Below are 17,025 nucleotides of genomic sequence, written 5' to 3' on the forward strand. Positions count from 1 at the left end.
ACACACACACACATACAGACCAATACCCAAAAACCACTTTTTTGGACTCAGCGTACCTTGAAACGTATAGAAATTTAGAAATTGGGGTACCTTAATTTTTTCGGAAAGCAATACTTTCCTTACCTATGGTAATAGGGCAAGGAAAGTAAAACGTTTTCAATCATAGATATGAGAAAGTAAAATTATCATAAAAACTACGACTATGCCCCGTTTTGGAAAGCCAATTTTCTGACTCAAAGCCTCATTTTTCTGGCTGTTTAAAGTCTAGAAGTTACCTAAATCCCGAGCTCGGAAACCGATCCTAAAACTTTCTAGCTTACAATCATTACATATGTACAAATTACATATTACTGAATAAATAATATTGAACAATGATTTCTTTTAAATATTATTTTATCATCTTTATTTTTATAATTTTCAATATTGTTGTTATGTACTCTACTTTTCATAATTCCTGATTATGTGTAATGTATCATTGTAATAATAATGAATTTATTATTCCAAGTAATGTTTTAAAATAGATATGCTATACTCAATTAGATTATGAATATGTCATCTTGAGATACAATCCACAAAAGGAAAAACAAAAGGAAAATTTGAAAAGCATCAGGAATTTAGAAGCTGCAACATTCAATTATCGATCTCGATATTCGATTGATAGTCGATATATAGTCGATAGTCGATTGATAGTCTTATATTCGATTGATAGTCGACTGATAAGAGCTAATTAAAATGTTGATTACAGCTCACGTTAATTAGACTCGAGATCCACACTTGAAAAACCGCTCAAAAATAAGAGACAGCACTTGTGGTGCCCATGTGAGATAAGTGGGTCAAAATCCGCTCACGTTTCTTATAAGTATCTCTATCAACTCAGAATTCAATTGAGACGATTAACAATGTTGTCGATTTTAAAATTAATATAACTTGTGACATGACCGATACAATCTAAGAATGAATATGTCTCTGATAAAATTTACTGAATTTGGAAGATATATTTCAATCAATGAATCAATCAAGAACCTTCTTTATTCCACAATACAGTAAGTACAAAAATCCTACACTGTTAAACGAGCAGCTTCTGTTTATATGTTTAGATGTTTGGATGTTTAGATGTTTGGATGTTTAGATGTTTGGATGTTTAGATGATTGGATGTTTAGATGTTTAGACGTTTATATGTTTGTATTTCACCGGATCTGGAAAACGGCTCTAACGATTCTCACGAAATTCAGAACATAGTAGGTTTTTATATATAAATTCGATTGCACTAGGCTCATCCCTGGGAAAACTCGCTGAAGGACATTAAAAGGATAATTATTATTCATCCTTGGGAAAACAGCTGATAATAATTATTTCGTCGTCTGTCCCTGGGAAAACTCGCTGAAGGACATTAGAAGGATAATTATTATTCATCCTTGGGAAAACAGCTGATAATAATTATTTCGTCGTCTGTTGGTGATGGAAGTGAGTGAGCAAGTTCATGTGTGTGGGACTGTGTCAAAATTATGACTCAGCTGTTGAACTTTTGTAATCATTCAATCTGGTGCCGGTTGCAAAAAAGCCGGGTTATTTTTAATCCTGATTAATTCCAATAGATCCATCTTTTTGAAATGGTCTTCTCTGATTTGGTTCACGTGAAGTTAATCAGGATTAAAATTCAAACGGCTTTTGTGCAACTGGGCCTTTGTGAGAAAATTTTTTGCATTCCTCTGGGAATTCATCTCATTTTTCTGTGATTAGATAGAACATTTCTGTATGAATGTTATTATAATTTCTTCTTTCGTAATACATTTTTCATGCTTTTGTACTCCAGAGCTAAGCTCGGTACCTGATATTGATAAATAATATAAAATACAAATGACTAAGTACTTAAATTAGGGTTATATTGAAGAATTTACCAATAATAAACATTATTTAAGAATTGGAAGATATGTTAAATTTTAATAATGATTAAATACCACGAGAACCAATCAGAGAAGGTTTCTCTGTTAAGCCTTCTCTGATTGGTTCCCGTGGCATTTAATCGGGATTAGAAGTTAACAGACTTTTGTGCGAACGGGTGTCAGATATACTGAATTTGATAGATATTGTCAGCCCAATAATTTTGGACTAAAATAGCTGTAGAACAAAATGATGCAGAAATGTCTCTAAAGATTCAAGATTTCTTTTATTGCAGAAAACATTTATACAAATGCATCGTCAAAAATCAAGTGGAATTCTCTATCGTGAAAATATAATAGATTGGCTATGATTCTGCTATCCATATTTCTGTAAAATATATTCAATGTTACATTCTGAAATCATTGAGAAACATAAATAGTAAAGCAATTTGTAGAATGGGGAATGAGTCAGTTAATCCATGATCTATTATTATTAAAGATGTATTCAATCATTTACAACTTTCAAAAAGACACCACGCCATTATTGATGGATTGTGAATAATCTACTGTACATAGGGAGATATTGATCAAGCAAACATCGGGCCGCAAACGTCTTCAAAATGACTAACCGTATCTTCTTATTAATGAACTTCTTAACTGATATCAATTTGATCATAACCGATAGCCAAAATTCTCCTAAAACTGTAGGTGCCAGTTGCACAAAAGCCGGTTGAATTTTAACCGTGATTAATTTCAAGGAGAACCAATCAGAGTATGCGTTATTGAAAATACATCTTCTCTGATTGGTTAAAACTGTAGGTGCCGGTTGCACAAAAGCCGGTTGAATTTTAACCGTGATTAATTCAAGGAGAACCAATCAGAGTATGCGTTATTGAAGACTCTTCTCTGATTGGTTCTCGTGGAATTAATCACGGTTAAAATTCAACCGGCTTTTGTGCAACCGGCACCTGCAGTTTTAGGCGAATTTAGGCTACCGGTTTCTGATCAATTGATATCATTAAGAAGTTCATTAATAAGAAGATACGGTTAGTCATTTTGAAACGTTTGCGGCCCGATGTTTGCTTGATCATAATCTCTTATGTACAGTAGATTATTCACAATCCATCAATAAGGTGTGTTTTCGATAACGCCTTCTCTGACAAGTTCTCGTAAAGTTAATCACGGTTAAACTTTAACCGGCTTTTGTGCAACCGGCACCTGCAGTTTTAGGCGAATTTAGGCTACCGGTTATGATCAAATTGATATCAGTTAAGAAGTTCATTAATAAGAAGATACGGTTAGTCATTTTGAAGACGTTTGCGGCCCGATGTTTGCTTGATCATAATCCTTATGTACAGTAGATTATTCACAATCCATCAATAATGGCGTGGTGTCTTTTCGATAACGCCTTCTATGACTAGTTCTCGTAAAGTTAATCACGGTTAAACTTTAACCGGCTTTTGTGCAACCGGGCAACGGGCCCATCAATCCTCTCAAATTCAGGTCTCACGAAAACACAGGACAACACGGTAACTTCAATATATGTTGATTTATTGATTTGTGTGTGAATGGAAAATCAACACTACTGTCGGCTGAGTTAATTATACTCCAAACGTTTTGAGGCGGATACAGTCTTATCTAATCTTAACGATTAGACAAGTAACGTGCCCTCGTTACTCCCGTTGGAAGGGAGACTACTTGTGTCAGCTCCACTAGCTAATAGCAGAGACAAATGATTGATTACTACAAGTAATCAATTGAAAGGTATCTTCACTCTAATGGTTATTGTAAACCTATCGAAAGAACCGTTCATTCATATTTTATCATCTTAAATTCTGCCAATCAATTAAACGGTTTAATCGGTTGTAGGCTAACTATCCTACATCTTCACTCTGATATTTATTCATAAATTTTCACCAGTACATGAACTTTTATGATGTGAGACTCCGGCAGTTCGGAGCCCACCTTTATCCTCTCTCTCTCTCTCTCTCTCTCTCTCTCTCTCTCTCTCTCTCTCTCTCTCTCTCTCTCTCTCTCTCTCTCTCTCTCTCTCTCTCTCTCTCTCTCTCTCTCTCTCTCTCTCTCTCTCTCTCTCTCTCTCTCTCTCTCTCTCTCTCTCTCTCTCTCTCTCTCTCTCTCTCTCTCTCTCTCTCTCTCTCTCTCTCTCTCTCTCTCTCTCTCTCTCTCTCTCTCTCTCTCTCTCTCTCTCTCTCTCTCTCTTGGTATTCATTCCAAAGAATGGACATTGATATGTCCAAAGCTCCGCCAATTTATGTAGATGCATAACAATATAATTATCTATAGTTATTATAATATTACAAATCATATACAGTTCAATAAATATTTTCTTAGTCTATATTATGTAAATTCATCTATAATTTTGCTGTATTGTAGGCTATTGTATATAAGTGTATAAGCAAGTATATATTGTAATCTACATAAATAAAATACTCAATCAATCACTTTCTCTTGTAGCTCTCCTTATACTTGCACAAGTCTAGCAATTCCATGAGTATCACCCCCAACGAAAACAATTCGAGCCAATCATCTCAAGGAAGAGTGAATGAAAAACAAGTACCTACTTTAATCGAGTACTCTAAAAATATTGTAAACCTATCTAAAGAACCGTTCATTCATTTTTTATCATCTTCAATTCTGGCACAAGTCTAGGACTCATACGGGTATCACACTCAGCAATAATAACGTGAGATAATCCTTTATGATGATAGTTTTATTTTATGAGTAGCATGCGAATGAAACATCTATTTCTTGAATTCAGTTTTATTGCTATAGTCATGTCCACTTTATAATGTCAATATTTGATTAACATTGGTGTTGCTATCCTCGTCTATCATTCGACAAAGCTGAAAGGTCTATCCTTCTCTAGCTCTGCAATGTTGCCAGATCATTTTTGAACAATGTAGAAATATAATTAATCAACAAAAATAGTAAATGTCAAATCTGAAAATCTACTATTAGATCACTAAAAAAAAGTATCTTGACAAATAAAATACAGTTGATTATTTTAAACAAGAATGAACAGTTGATATCACATCAGATACATCGGTATCTGCTATTCTCTAGAGAAGGCAGTGGGAGGGCAGATAATCGGCAATGTTTCTCCTATCTTTCTCCATTGCCATTATAACGTGGACCTCACCATAGTCAAATCCTAATGGATCATCAACTACTCGAATCCAGTTTAATGTTCTGTGAATATTGTAAACCTACCAAAACATCTGTCCTTTCAGATCTCATTATCATCATCATCAACATCAACTCTGGCACAATTCTAGGGCTCACACGGGTATCACCCTCAGCAATAATAATGAGAGATAATCCTTATTCATGATCGTTTATTTTTATGAATAGCATAAATGAATGAAGCACCCATCAATTAAATTTAGTTGAACCTACCAAAACATCATGACGCTTAGCACAAGTCTATGGCTAATACGGGCATCACAATCATAAAAAATAAAACTCCAGTTCATCCTGGCGTTACCCACATCCAAAACAATTCTATTTATTCCTCATTGACTTCATTACAACGAGTAGAATGTAGATGGAACACAAACAACTCTAATTGAGTTGAGTCTACACAACAATTTTGAACTCGGACCACGCTATCTAGTTGTGGGAATTATCTCATTGCTCCACTGTTAAGTCTTTTTATTGTGTCAACTGCAGTGACGACATTCACTCCAAATTGTCAGCATCCTAGCAACTAGCGTCAACCCATTGCTCTAGTGAGGTCCACGTTATAATGGCAGTGTTTGATTAGCAATGGTATTGGTATCCTTGTCTATCATTCAACAAAGCGGATAGCTCTATCTCTTTCTCGCTTCAACCCATTGCTCCACTGTTAAGTTTTTTTATTGTGTCAACTGCAGTGACGACATTCACTCCAAATTGTCAGCATCCTAGCAACTAGCGTCAACCCATTGCTCTAGTGAGGTCCACGTTATAATGGCAGTGTTTGATTAGCAATGATATTGCTATCCTTGTCTATCATTTGACAAAGCGGATAGCGTTATCCTTTTCTATAGTGAGGTCCACGTTTTATTGACAGTGTTTGATTCAGCGACCACATAGTAGATCTATGTGATTCTACTATGTGGTCGCTGGTTTGATTAGCATTGATATTGCTATCCTTGTCTATCATTTGACAAAGCGGATAGCGTTATCCTTTTCTATAGTGAGGTCCACGTTTTAATGGCAGTGTTTGATTAGCAATGATATTGCTATCCTTGTCTATCATTCATCAAAGCGGATATCACTCTCTCTTTCTCGCTTTGCTCTGTTGCCAGATCGTCTTTTAACAATGTAGAATTGATAATTAACAAAATAGTTCCTCTCAATTATGAAAATTCATTATGAAATTATTGATAAATATAAGTTCTTGCTTAATAAAATATAATTAACTATTTCAAACGAGAATTAACAGTTGATATTACATCAATAAACCTGTATCAGCTACCGTCTATAGAAGGCATTGACAAGACAGAGGATCGGCAACGTTGTTCTCCTATCTTTCTCCACTGCCATTATAACGTGGACCTCACTATATGATAGACAGTGAAGTCCACTGACTCAATGATTAAACTACAATACGTCTGTGCATCTCTCCAATCTTCCTCATCCTCTCTCTCTCTCACACACCCTCTCTCACTCACTCCCTATGTATCTCCCTCACTCCATTAGACTTCTGCTCTCCCTCAATCCCTTTTCAAACATTTATTTATTCCTGATAATTTGATCTTTGACTTCCAGTTTTGACTGGGCATCTCTTCAATATTCCTCTTGCTCTCTCTCATTCTTTCTCCCTCACTCTCACTCTCGCTCTCTCTCATTCACTCACTATATATCACTTTCACCCTTAGGCTCATTCTCTCCCCCAATCCCTTTTCAAACATTTATTTATTCCTGATAATTTGATCTTTGACTTCGAATTCTGACAGTGAATCTATCTAATCTATATCTCTCTCTCTCTCTCTCTCTCTTCCCCACTCACAATCTCTCTTATGCTCTCTCTCTCTCTCTCTCTCTCTCATCCTCTTCCACTCACTAACTCTCTCTCACTTGCTAAATAAATATCTCTCTCGCACTTCGGCTTCTGTTCCCTCTCAAGCCCTTTCTTAAAAGAAATTCTGACTATGGATCTCTCCAATTACCCACTCTTGCTCTTTCCCAATCACTAACTCTCACTCTATCTCTCTCACTCCCTCTTAATTACAATCATTCCATCTCTCTTTCTCACTCACAATGCATACATCTCTGTCTTGACCTGAGACTTCTGTTCTCCCTCAATCCCTTTCTCAAAAATGTATTTATCCCTGATAATAAACTGGGACCTCTCCAATCACCCTTTCTCTCGCTCTTTCTCAATCACTAACTCTCTCTCACACTCCCTCTTAATTACAATCACTCCATCTCTCTTTCTCACTCACTATGTATACATCTCTCTCTTGTCCTGAAACTTCTGTTCTTCCTCAAGCCCTTTATCAAAAATGTATTCATCCCTGATAATCTGAATTGTGGTTCTCTTCAATCCTCTCACACACTCACTCTCTCTCTCATTCTCACATACGAACACTCTTATCACTCTCTCTGTCTCACACACACTCCAACCACTCTCTTTTCTCATTAATTTACATACTTTGTAATATTCGTTGAATAATCATAAATACTATCATTTAATGTCAAATCAGCGTATAGTCTAAGCCAGTGTATATTGTAACATACATAAATGAGAAACTCTAATCTAATCGCTCTCTCTCTCTCTCACACACACACACACACACACACACACCCTTGTATCTCAACATTCTCCCTCTCGCTCCATCTCGAATATTTCTTTATCCCTGATTATTTGGACGAGGTCCAGATCCGTGCATTGTAAGAGCAGCGAGCATTAGGAGGCCAAGGGTGAGACGATCGATTAAATTCTACTGCTGTTTTCAAACCAGAGCAGACTATGTAGCAGTCAATTGTAACCTTTTATGTATTCCATATCTCTCTCTCACACTCTCTGATAGAGTACTCAATCAATCTCTCTCTCTATTTTTTCTGTTCTTATGTAAATTTGTCTTCTTTTGAAAAGGCTTGTGTGGCAGAGAGGACCAGGAGTCCTAATTCCGCCCTAATAAAGGCATATAATCAATCAATCAATCTCTCTCTCTCTCTGTAATTGTCTATCTCTTTCTCTGAGGGTTAAGTGTGAGAAAGGGCCGGCTACGACCTAGCTTCAGTCTCCTAGGTTTTAAATAAAGGCAGCAAATCAATCAGTCAATCTCTGCCTGTCTATCTCTCTCTCACTATCCCTCTCTCTCACTATCCCTCCCTCTCACTCCCTCTTTTTCACTCTGTCTCTCACTATCCCTCTCTCACCCTCACTCTCTCTCTCTGTCTCTCTCTCTCTCTCTCTCTCTCTAATTGTCTATCTCTTTCTCTGAGGGTTAAGAGTGAGAAAGGGCCGGCTACGACCTAACTTCAGCCTCCTAGGTTTTGAATAAAAGTAGAAAATCAATCAGTCAATCTCTGTCTGTCTCTCTCTCTATCCCTCCCTCTCCCTCCCACTTTCTCACTCTATCTCTCACTATCTGTCTCTCACCCTCGCTCACTCCCTCTTTGGAGGGAGCTTGTGTGGCAGAGAGGACCAGGAGTCCTAATTCCGCCCTAATAAAGGCATATAATCAATCAATCAATCTCTCTCTCTCTCTGTAATTGTCTATCTCTTTCTCTGAGGGTTAAGTGTGAGAAAGGGCCAGCTACGACCTAACTTCAGTCTCCTGGGTTTAAATAAATCAATCAGTCAATCTCTGTCTGTCTCTCTCTCTATCCTTCCCTCTTTCTCACTCTGTCTCTCACTATCCGTCTCTCACACGTACACTCTCTCACTCACTCACTCACTCACTCACTCTATCTTTCTCTAACACCGACCCTCCTTCACACACACACATAAGTCCGCCTACGCATGTCTGTGTACACTTTCACTAGATGCATCTATATATAATAACTAAATTTAGAACAGTGTATCTATATATACGAATTTAGATCCTCACACATAATGTACGTAAACACTCCTAATATATATTTACAGTTATGTCATAGTACACACATATATATACACTCATACATCACATGTCTTTCAGCAGAGTTCGTAGAAGCCAAATGTTGCAATGGCTGAAATTCTAGTGAACTCCATTAATCATAGTCAAAATATAGTCGCTTCAGATAAAATTAACTCAAAAATAAATCTACTCTAAATAAATCCAAAAGGTAAAATGTGACATTGGAGCACTTGACACCATGCAGTTTATAATTGAATAAATATGATTGGCCTCTGTAATTGAATCAATAATATGAAAACACTCTATTTCTATTTATCTATTCATTATTAATACTGAAATATTATGGACAGAACTAAATATTGTCCTGTCAAGAGTCTTGAAATATGAGCAAGATCAACGATGAATCTCTATTAAAAAAATCTATTTCTGCATAAAATAAAATTAAATAAGTGGATAAAAAACAAAATTCATGCCATATCAATGACTTGTTCTTACTGATTGAATTATGCAATTACCAATTTAATGTCTGTTAAAATAATTTTGTTATATAATATCATAAGCTATTCAATCCTGATGACCTCTTGAACTGGTCTATATTATTCTTGGCTAACATTAAACATTGTCTTAATAAAATTCTACACAATTATTAATATTTTATTTTAATGATTGAAAGAAAGTTCTAATTTTTTGAACTGGTGTTAAGGTGAGTCTTATTTATTGATGATTATAGAGGAAAGTTTGTAGAGTAAGTACAGTATTGATGTTATGGAACTATCAATAATTGAAGGGACTTGAAATTTTGTCAAAAAATCCACTTTATTTTAATAACAATTAATATTTCAGAGGGCCATGGTGTGTGAACACACACGAAAGCATGCTCCTGTAAATAATTAGTTTCATTAAAATAAAGTGGGCTTTTTGACAACATTTCGGGTCTCTTCAATTATAGAGGAAAGATTTTCTTTTGTTTCAATTAAGCCTATAACCTACTTTAAAAATTTTCTCTCATGTTATGTACATCATTACATGATGGCAAACTTTTTAATTATTAATGAAAATGGGAAATTTCAGACTACATGTTCAACAAATTATTTATAAACAGTCTATAATATTCACAGTGAACATACTTCCTTAATAAGAAAGCATAGTGGAATTGAATTACTACTGCCTTTATTTCATTCCTAGTGGAATAGAAATAGGGAGGAAACGTGATCCATGAAATATGCGATAAGTAGGATCATGAAAAACCAGAAGAAGAAGAAAAGGGAGGAGGAGGAGGAGAAGGAGGATCATAAAAAAGGTAATAGCAGAAACGCGTCCCTTCAAATTTACAATAATTGCTTGATTGTAGATGAAAATGAGTTACAATATCCCCTAGTGCAGAAAATTCTGTAGTGGTAATTGAAGAGGTCCCATAATTTTTTTATTGATATGATTACAGGTTTTACAATCAGTGTAATACAGATGTGAATTACAAGTAAGTAGCACTGTATACCTCTTCACTGTATTCTTGTTCATTTGAATACTGTTGTATCTTGTTTACTTGTTTTGTATTGTACTGTTGTTTAGTGCAACGGGTCTATCGAGACCTAGCACGTCATAATAAAAATCAATCAATCAATCAATCAATCTACTGAAATTCACTTCAAAATATCAGAATTTATTGAATGAAAAGCATTAATGAGGAATACTGACAGATTGGAGTAAATCACATTATAATAAGATTTCACCATTCAAGGATTTTACAATGATTTCATTACAATGTTCTACTAGTGAGGTCCACGTTATAATGGCAGTATTTGATCAACATTGGTGTTGCTATCCTTGTCTATCATTCGACAAAGCAGATAGCGATATCCTTTTCTAGCTCTGCAACTTTGACATATCGTTGTTTAACAATGTAGAAATATAATTAATCGACAAAATATCTAATCTCAATTATGAAATTGTAGGTACTATTTAATAATTGAAAAAGATTTTTTCTTGAAAAATAAATTTTAAAAGGTTCGTTCCTCGCACACAGGCTTTGCCCGTGTGAGGAAACTTCTTCAAGTTTTGTATATGTGTATATTGTGTATTGTTTGTAGCCTACTTTTTAAGAAGAAGAATAAAGATAATTTCAATTTCAATGCAATTTTACACTTTAAACAAGAATGAAAATTTCATATTTCCCAATCATTCATAGTTGACAATGTATAAATAAATAAAAATATTCTCCACTATAAATAAATATTACATCAGGTACACCGGTATCAGCTAGCTGTATAGAAGGTAGTGGAAAAACAGAGAATCTGCAACTTTGTTCGTCTATCTTTCTCCACTGCCATTATAATCGGACCTCACTACAGTAGGCCTATTCCTTTTCATGATTCTATGGGACTTGAAGGAAAATAAAACTGTCAAGATCATCATAATTTTATGTGGAGAAGATGTAAACATTTGAGTAAACTGACCACTTCATAAACAGCTGTTGTGATAATCAACAGCTGTTTTTATGTTTTATTATTTATCTCATTTATTGGCTGCAGCAAACAATACAAAATAAACTAAAAGATTAATTACAATTTCAATAAAGCAAGAAGAGTCTTAACGATAGAATTATCCCGACTTATTTTATTCTCTAAGCGTTACTAGTAGTTCTGTGAACAGTAGACCTCACGCAGTATTCTCATTCACAAGTACCTGATTGAAACTATAGACCTTATGGAAATACAGCAATAGACTGGCTTCTCCACACATCTGTGTAATCACTTGTCAGCTGATTTATGATGAATAATTCTATAGTCTGATTTTTACTCCAATATTGGCGTATGGAGGAGGCTCTTTTTTACTTTCCTTGCCCTATTACCATAGGTAAGGAAAGTATTGCTTTCCAAAAAAAATTAAGGTACCCCAATTTCAAGTTTTCTATACGTTTCAAGGTCCCCTGAGTACAAAAACATGATTTTTGGGTATTGGTCTGTGTGTGTATGTGTGTGTGTGTGTATGTGTGTGTGTGTGTGTATGTGTGTGTATGTGTGTGTGTGTGTATGTCTGTGAACACGATAACTCCATTCCTAATTGACCGATTGACTTGAAATTTTAAACTTAAGATCCTTATACCATGAGGACACGACAATAAGAAATTCAATAGAATTCAATTCAAGATGGCGGAAAAAATGGCGGATAATTACTAAAAAACCATGTTTTTCACGTTTTTCTCGAAAATGGCTCTAACGATTTTCTTCAAATTTATACCATGGATAGCTATTTATAAGCCCTATCAACTGACATGAGTCTCATTTCTGGAAAAATTCCAGGAGCTCCGTAATATTATTGAGAAAAATGGCGGATAATCACTAAAAAACCATGTTTTTCACGGTTTTCTCGAAAACGGGTCGAACGATTTTCTTAAAATTCATACCATGGATAGCTATTCATAAGCTCTATCAACTGACATGAGTCCCATTTCTGGGAAAATTTCAGGAGCTCCGTAATATTATTGAGAAAAATGGCGGATAATCACTAAAAAACCATGTTTTTTACGGTTTTCTCGGAAACGGCTTTAACGATTTTCTTCAAATTTATACCATGGATAGCTATTTATTAGCCCTATCAACTGACATGAGTCTCATTTCTGGAAAATTTCAGGAGCTCCGTAATATTATTGAGAAAAATGGCGGATAATCACTAAAAAAACATGTTTTTCACGATTTTCTCAAAAATGACTTGACCGATTTTTTTCAAATTCATACCATGTATAGTTATTTATCGGCTCTATTAACTGGAATGAGTCTCCTTTCTGAAAAACTAATGGGGGTCCACCCCATCCTTGAGAAATGGACTTTGTAGCCTCCATCTCGTTCATGAGGTAGGTAGGTAGAGCAGTTCATAAAAAGAACACATAGTCGAGATATTTCATCTGTAGAAAAGCTGTTTTGACGACTTTTAAAAAATATCGAATTTCACAATTTACACAAAGGAAAAAGTACTCTGAAAACAACTATACACATATACAGAAGTCTGATCGTAGTTTCAAATATGTTGCCGCCAATCGTCATTATGTTATTCCCCTAAATCATTCTCGTTTAAGAATGAGGCTTATAGTTCAATGAGCAAGGAAAGTTGTGTGAGTGTACCACACCAGATTTTTCCTTTTATATTAGGATATAATAATATATCTTCCTATCCTTGAAATGCAATATTTGCAAAAACCTTGTACAGTATATATGTCGATGCGCTATTTAAAAAGGAACATACCTGTCAAATTTCATGAAAATCTATTACCGCGTTTCGCCGTAAATGCGCAACATATAAACATATACCTAAACATTTAAACATTAAGAGAAATGCCAAACTGTTGACTTGAATCTTAGACCTCACTTCCCTCGGTCAATAATCCAATCCTGTTAGATTCTAATCATTTCAAACTTATAATTGGTTCCAGTTGTACAGAAAAGAAGAAGCAGGCTATTTTGTTGAGGATGACGCCCTAAAAACCCCGAGACTTGTGCTTAGTTGGAGAAGACTGATGCATAGACCTACAGTACAAGGTGGGTTCCAAACCACAAGGAAGAGATTTCGGAGCTAATAGCTGTATGTTAGCAAGGCTGTCCCTATGTGGACACCCTTCCAAGGGTAGATCCGACCTCACGGTGTTTATCTTATCTACAAGGTTCTTTTCTACCTCTGCAACTTTGACATATCGTTGTTTAACAATGTAGAAATATAATTAATCGACAAAATATCTAATCTCAATTATGAAAATGTAGGTACGGTACTAGTAGTTCTGTGAACAGTAGACCTCACGCAGTATTCTCATCCACAAGTACCACATGACAACTGTTTCAAATGTTAACAAACTCAGTTCACGTTTAAGTTTGTATTCCATATGATATAATTCATCCAGTTCCGTGATGATCTTTCTATCTGATGGAAATTGATTTTTTACAATCAAAAATGTTATAATTTCTCCAGCATTATTTAGTTCATTTGTTTATTTTTAATCACCTATTAAATTAGGTTTTTGGAAGGTGAGAATATAGATACTAATGGGCACGCATAATAATACCATGACTTCAAAACAAAATACTGGAACCAAAAACCTTAAAGCTGCGATTAGACCAAAGTTATCAACAAAATGTTTATAACTCAATCCTTATAGATTATATTAGACTGGACATAACTTATCATACACATGATGAACATGTGTGTTTGTCAAGTTCCGTTCAATCTAATATGTTCATCATGTGTATGATAAGTTATGTTCAATCTAAAAGATTCTATAAAGATTAAGTTTTTAACATTTTGTTAATAACTTTGGTGTAAACGCAGCTTAAGCGTTATATAAACCAATCCTGTTAGATTCTAATCATTTCAAACTTGTATTGGTTCTAGTTGTACAGAAAAGAAGAAGCAGGCTATTTTATTGAGGATGACGCCCTAAAAAACCCCGAGACTTGTGCTTAGTTGGAGAAGACTGATGCATAGACCTACAGTACAAGGTGGGTTCCAAACCACAAGGAAGAGATTTCGGAGCTAATAGCTGTATGTTAGCAAGGCTGTCCCTATGTGGACACCCTTCCAAGGGTAGATCCGACCTCACGGTGTTTATCTTATCTACAAGGTTCTACCTACGTGGGAAATGAGAATCCTGAATCTGATAACAAAAATATTCCAGTTATATTTTATGTGATTACAGTTGGAGGGTTGATAACAGTTGATTTATATTATTTGTAATAACTGAAAATCAAAAATATTTCAATTATTTATTTATGTGATTAGTCTTGAAGGGTTGATAACAGTCAATTTGTAATTAATTGTTGAGTAGACTTAATCTGAGATCAAAAATGGAATCAGAATTTTTACCATAAACACACCAATCTACTGTTATTGTTCTAAATAATTGTACGGTACTGAATATTGTGATGTGTATAATTCAATTAATTGTGAATTTATTTCATGCAAAAAATAAATTAGAATTTATTTTGCTCAAGAATACAATAAGTTAAGCATGAGCCTTCATGGCTAGTTTTATCAATAAAATTTACAGGATTGGGTAAACAACTATTTGTTTACGTCAGACAAGGTGAGATTAAATTGTTTACGTCAGACAACCTGAGATTAAATTAGTAGGTATGAAATTTGTATTTAAAAAAAATGTTAAGATAAATCTGAGAGCTAGAGGCTGAAATCTAAGGATATCTGTCTACCCCTGTCCTATTATTATTGTTTGTAAAAGCTCTTGAGTTGATAAAACATTATTATTATTATTATTGTTAAAAATATATTTTATTATATGTAAGGTAGCCTATAGGCCCAACTTGAGACTTATAAAGCTGGGTTTACACCAGAGTAAATAACAAAACGTTTATTTCTCCGTCCTTATAGATTCGAAAAATCTATTAGATTAAACTTAACTTATCATGCACATGATAAACATAATATGTGTTTGCCAAGTTCCGTTGAAATAAAATCTCTAACGACGGAAAAATAAACATCTTGTAAATAACAAGATGGTGTAGACCAGCTCAAGAAAAGAATTGACAACTAATCCAGGAGTGTTTAATGTGAATTAAGCTTACTTTTCAATGAAATATATTATTGAAGAACACTTAATAGGAAATCTTTATTTGAAAAACCTTATGAGAATTCAGGCTTGAAATAAAAGGTGGTAGGTAGCTTGGAATTATACAGAGAGTATTATTTTATTCAATGGCTAATTCAGAAAGAAATCACTTTTTAAACCTTATGACTGGAGCCAACAATATTAAAATGTAACTGTTTGAACCCAGATTATTTTTTCGTTGTATTTTCTCATCAAAATAGAGTATTTCTTTATAAGAATCTATAATTTTGAAGTGGTTATGATTTCTCTGTCAGAAAAGTGAACATTTCTCTAACTTGGATCTTACAACCAAGAGTTTACTACCTTGACCAGTTACAGCAAGGATGTAAATGGTTGAAGACCTAAACTTTATTTAATAATAACAATGAACTAAATCATTGAAAAGCTTCAAAGCTACTACGTATGATTTCAAAGTAGTATGAATGGATATATTATTTAAATGTAGATATGGGATTCGTTATTGCCTAGTCAAATATTGCTCTGAATTGTCTGGAAGGTTTTTAATAGAGATGACAGAAAAATCCGTGTATTTTCAAGATTTACATGACCTAATTATCTGAGATAATCATGGTATATAAGAAAAATGTAATACAGCCTTGACAGTTTAGGTAAAGGTAAGTAATTCTTAAATTTAAGTAGGAGAATAAGAGCCAAAACTTACTTGAGATCTTCACCACCATGTCGCTTTGATTTTGATCTCCCCTTTTCATCAGTGGTTTTGTCACTTTTAGTTCTAAACACAACGCTATCACCTTGATGTTTCCACTTAATAACTTCACTGTTGAACGTACTTAACTTTTTAAAATCATCTTTCATTTTGGTTCTGTAGCTTGAAACACAAACATACAAGTTCACACTTTCATCAATCGGTTGCATCTTCACAAGCAAAGCCATCAAGGCATACGTTGAATTTGACCACAACTCATGAAAATTGTAAGCACTGTCACTATAATAATCTTTTTCACTATTAAAGCACTCAGAATCTGAAGGATTCTTTACAGCCCTAACCCTCATGCCGCTGTGAAAATTGAAACCACGAAGTTCTACAATCATGTTTGTGAATGAATCGTGTACACTGACTTCGTTTATAACATTAATCGATTCTACAACTGGTTCTACTTGACGAATAACATTAGCATCTATTAGCTTAATATACAAAATACTTGAAAAATAATACAGACGAAAAACTGATAATAACATGCCCCGCGCCATGTTCATTGAAAACAGACGATATTTTTGAAGATCTGAAGAGACCTCTGCCGGCTCATGTTTATATCTGACTGCCTGCTTTCTAGCTCTCCTAGCGGCGGTATCGTGAACCTCTTGAAAAACAGTGGCGGCAAAATAAATCAATAAAGTCCTATTTTCCACTTTTCCCTGAAATGAAACATAAATTGAGACATTCGAATTATTCTATGAGTGCGTAGATGAGAGTCTCTGGCATCAACTATTGTTAATAGTCCG

At 34.6% G+C, this 17,025-nt stretch overlaps 1 protein-coding gene across 1 annotated transcript in view; it reads right to left on the reverse strand.

The window, feature by feature from the left end:
- The window catches only part of LOC111055534 (metal transporter CNNM4), a 40,598-nt gene extending 23,784 nt beyond the window's left edge, over positions 1-16,814 (reverse strand). The window contains exon 1 of the mRNA XM_039425539.1: positions 16,223-16,814. Coding sequence (XP_039281473.1) covers positions 16,223-16,779 — 557 coding nt within the window. The 5' untranslated portion in view covers positions 16,780-16,814. The remainder of the gene's footprint in view (positions 1-16,222) is intronic.
- Positions 16,815-17,025: the final 211 nt, after the last annotated feature.

The sequence above is a fragment of the Nilaparvata lugens genome, chromosome 4, assembly GCF_014356525.2.
Source record: "Nilaparvata lugens isolate BPH chromosome 4, ASM1435652v1, whole genome shotgun sequence".
In the NCBI taxonomy this organism is placed as follows: Eukaryota; Metazoa; Arthropoda; class Insecta; order Hemiptera; family Delphacidae; genus Nilaparvata; species Nilaparvata lugens.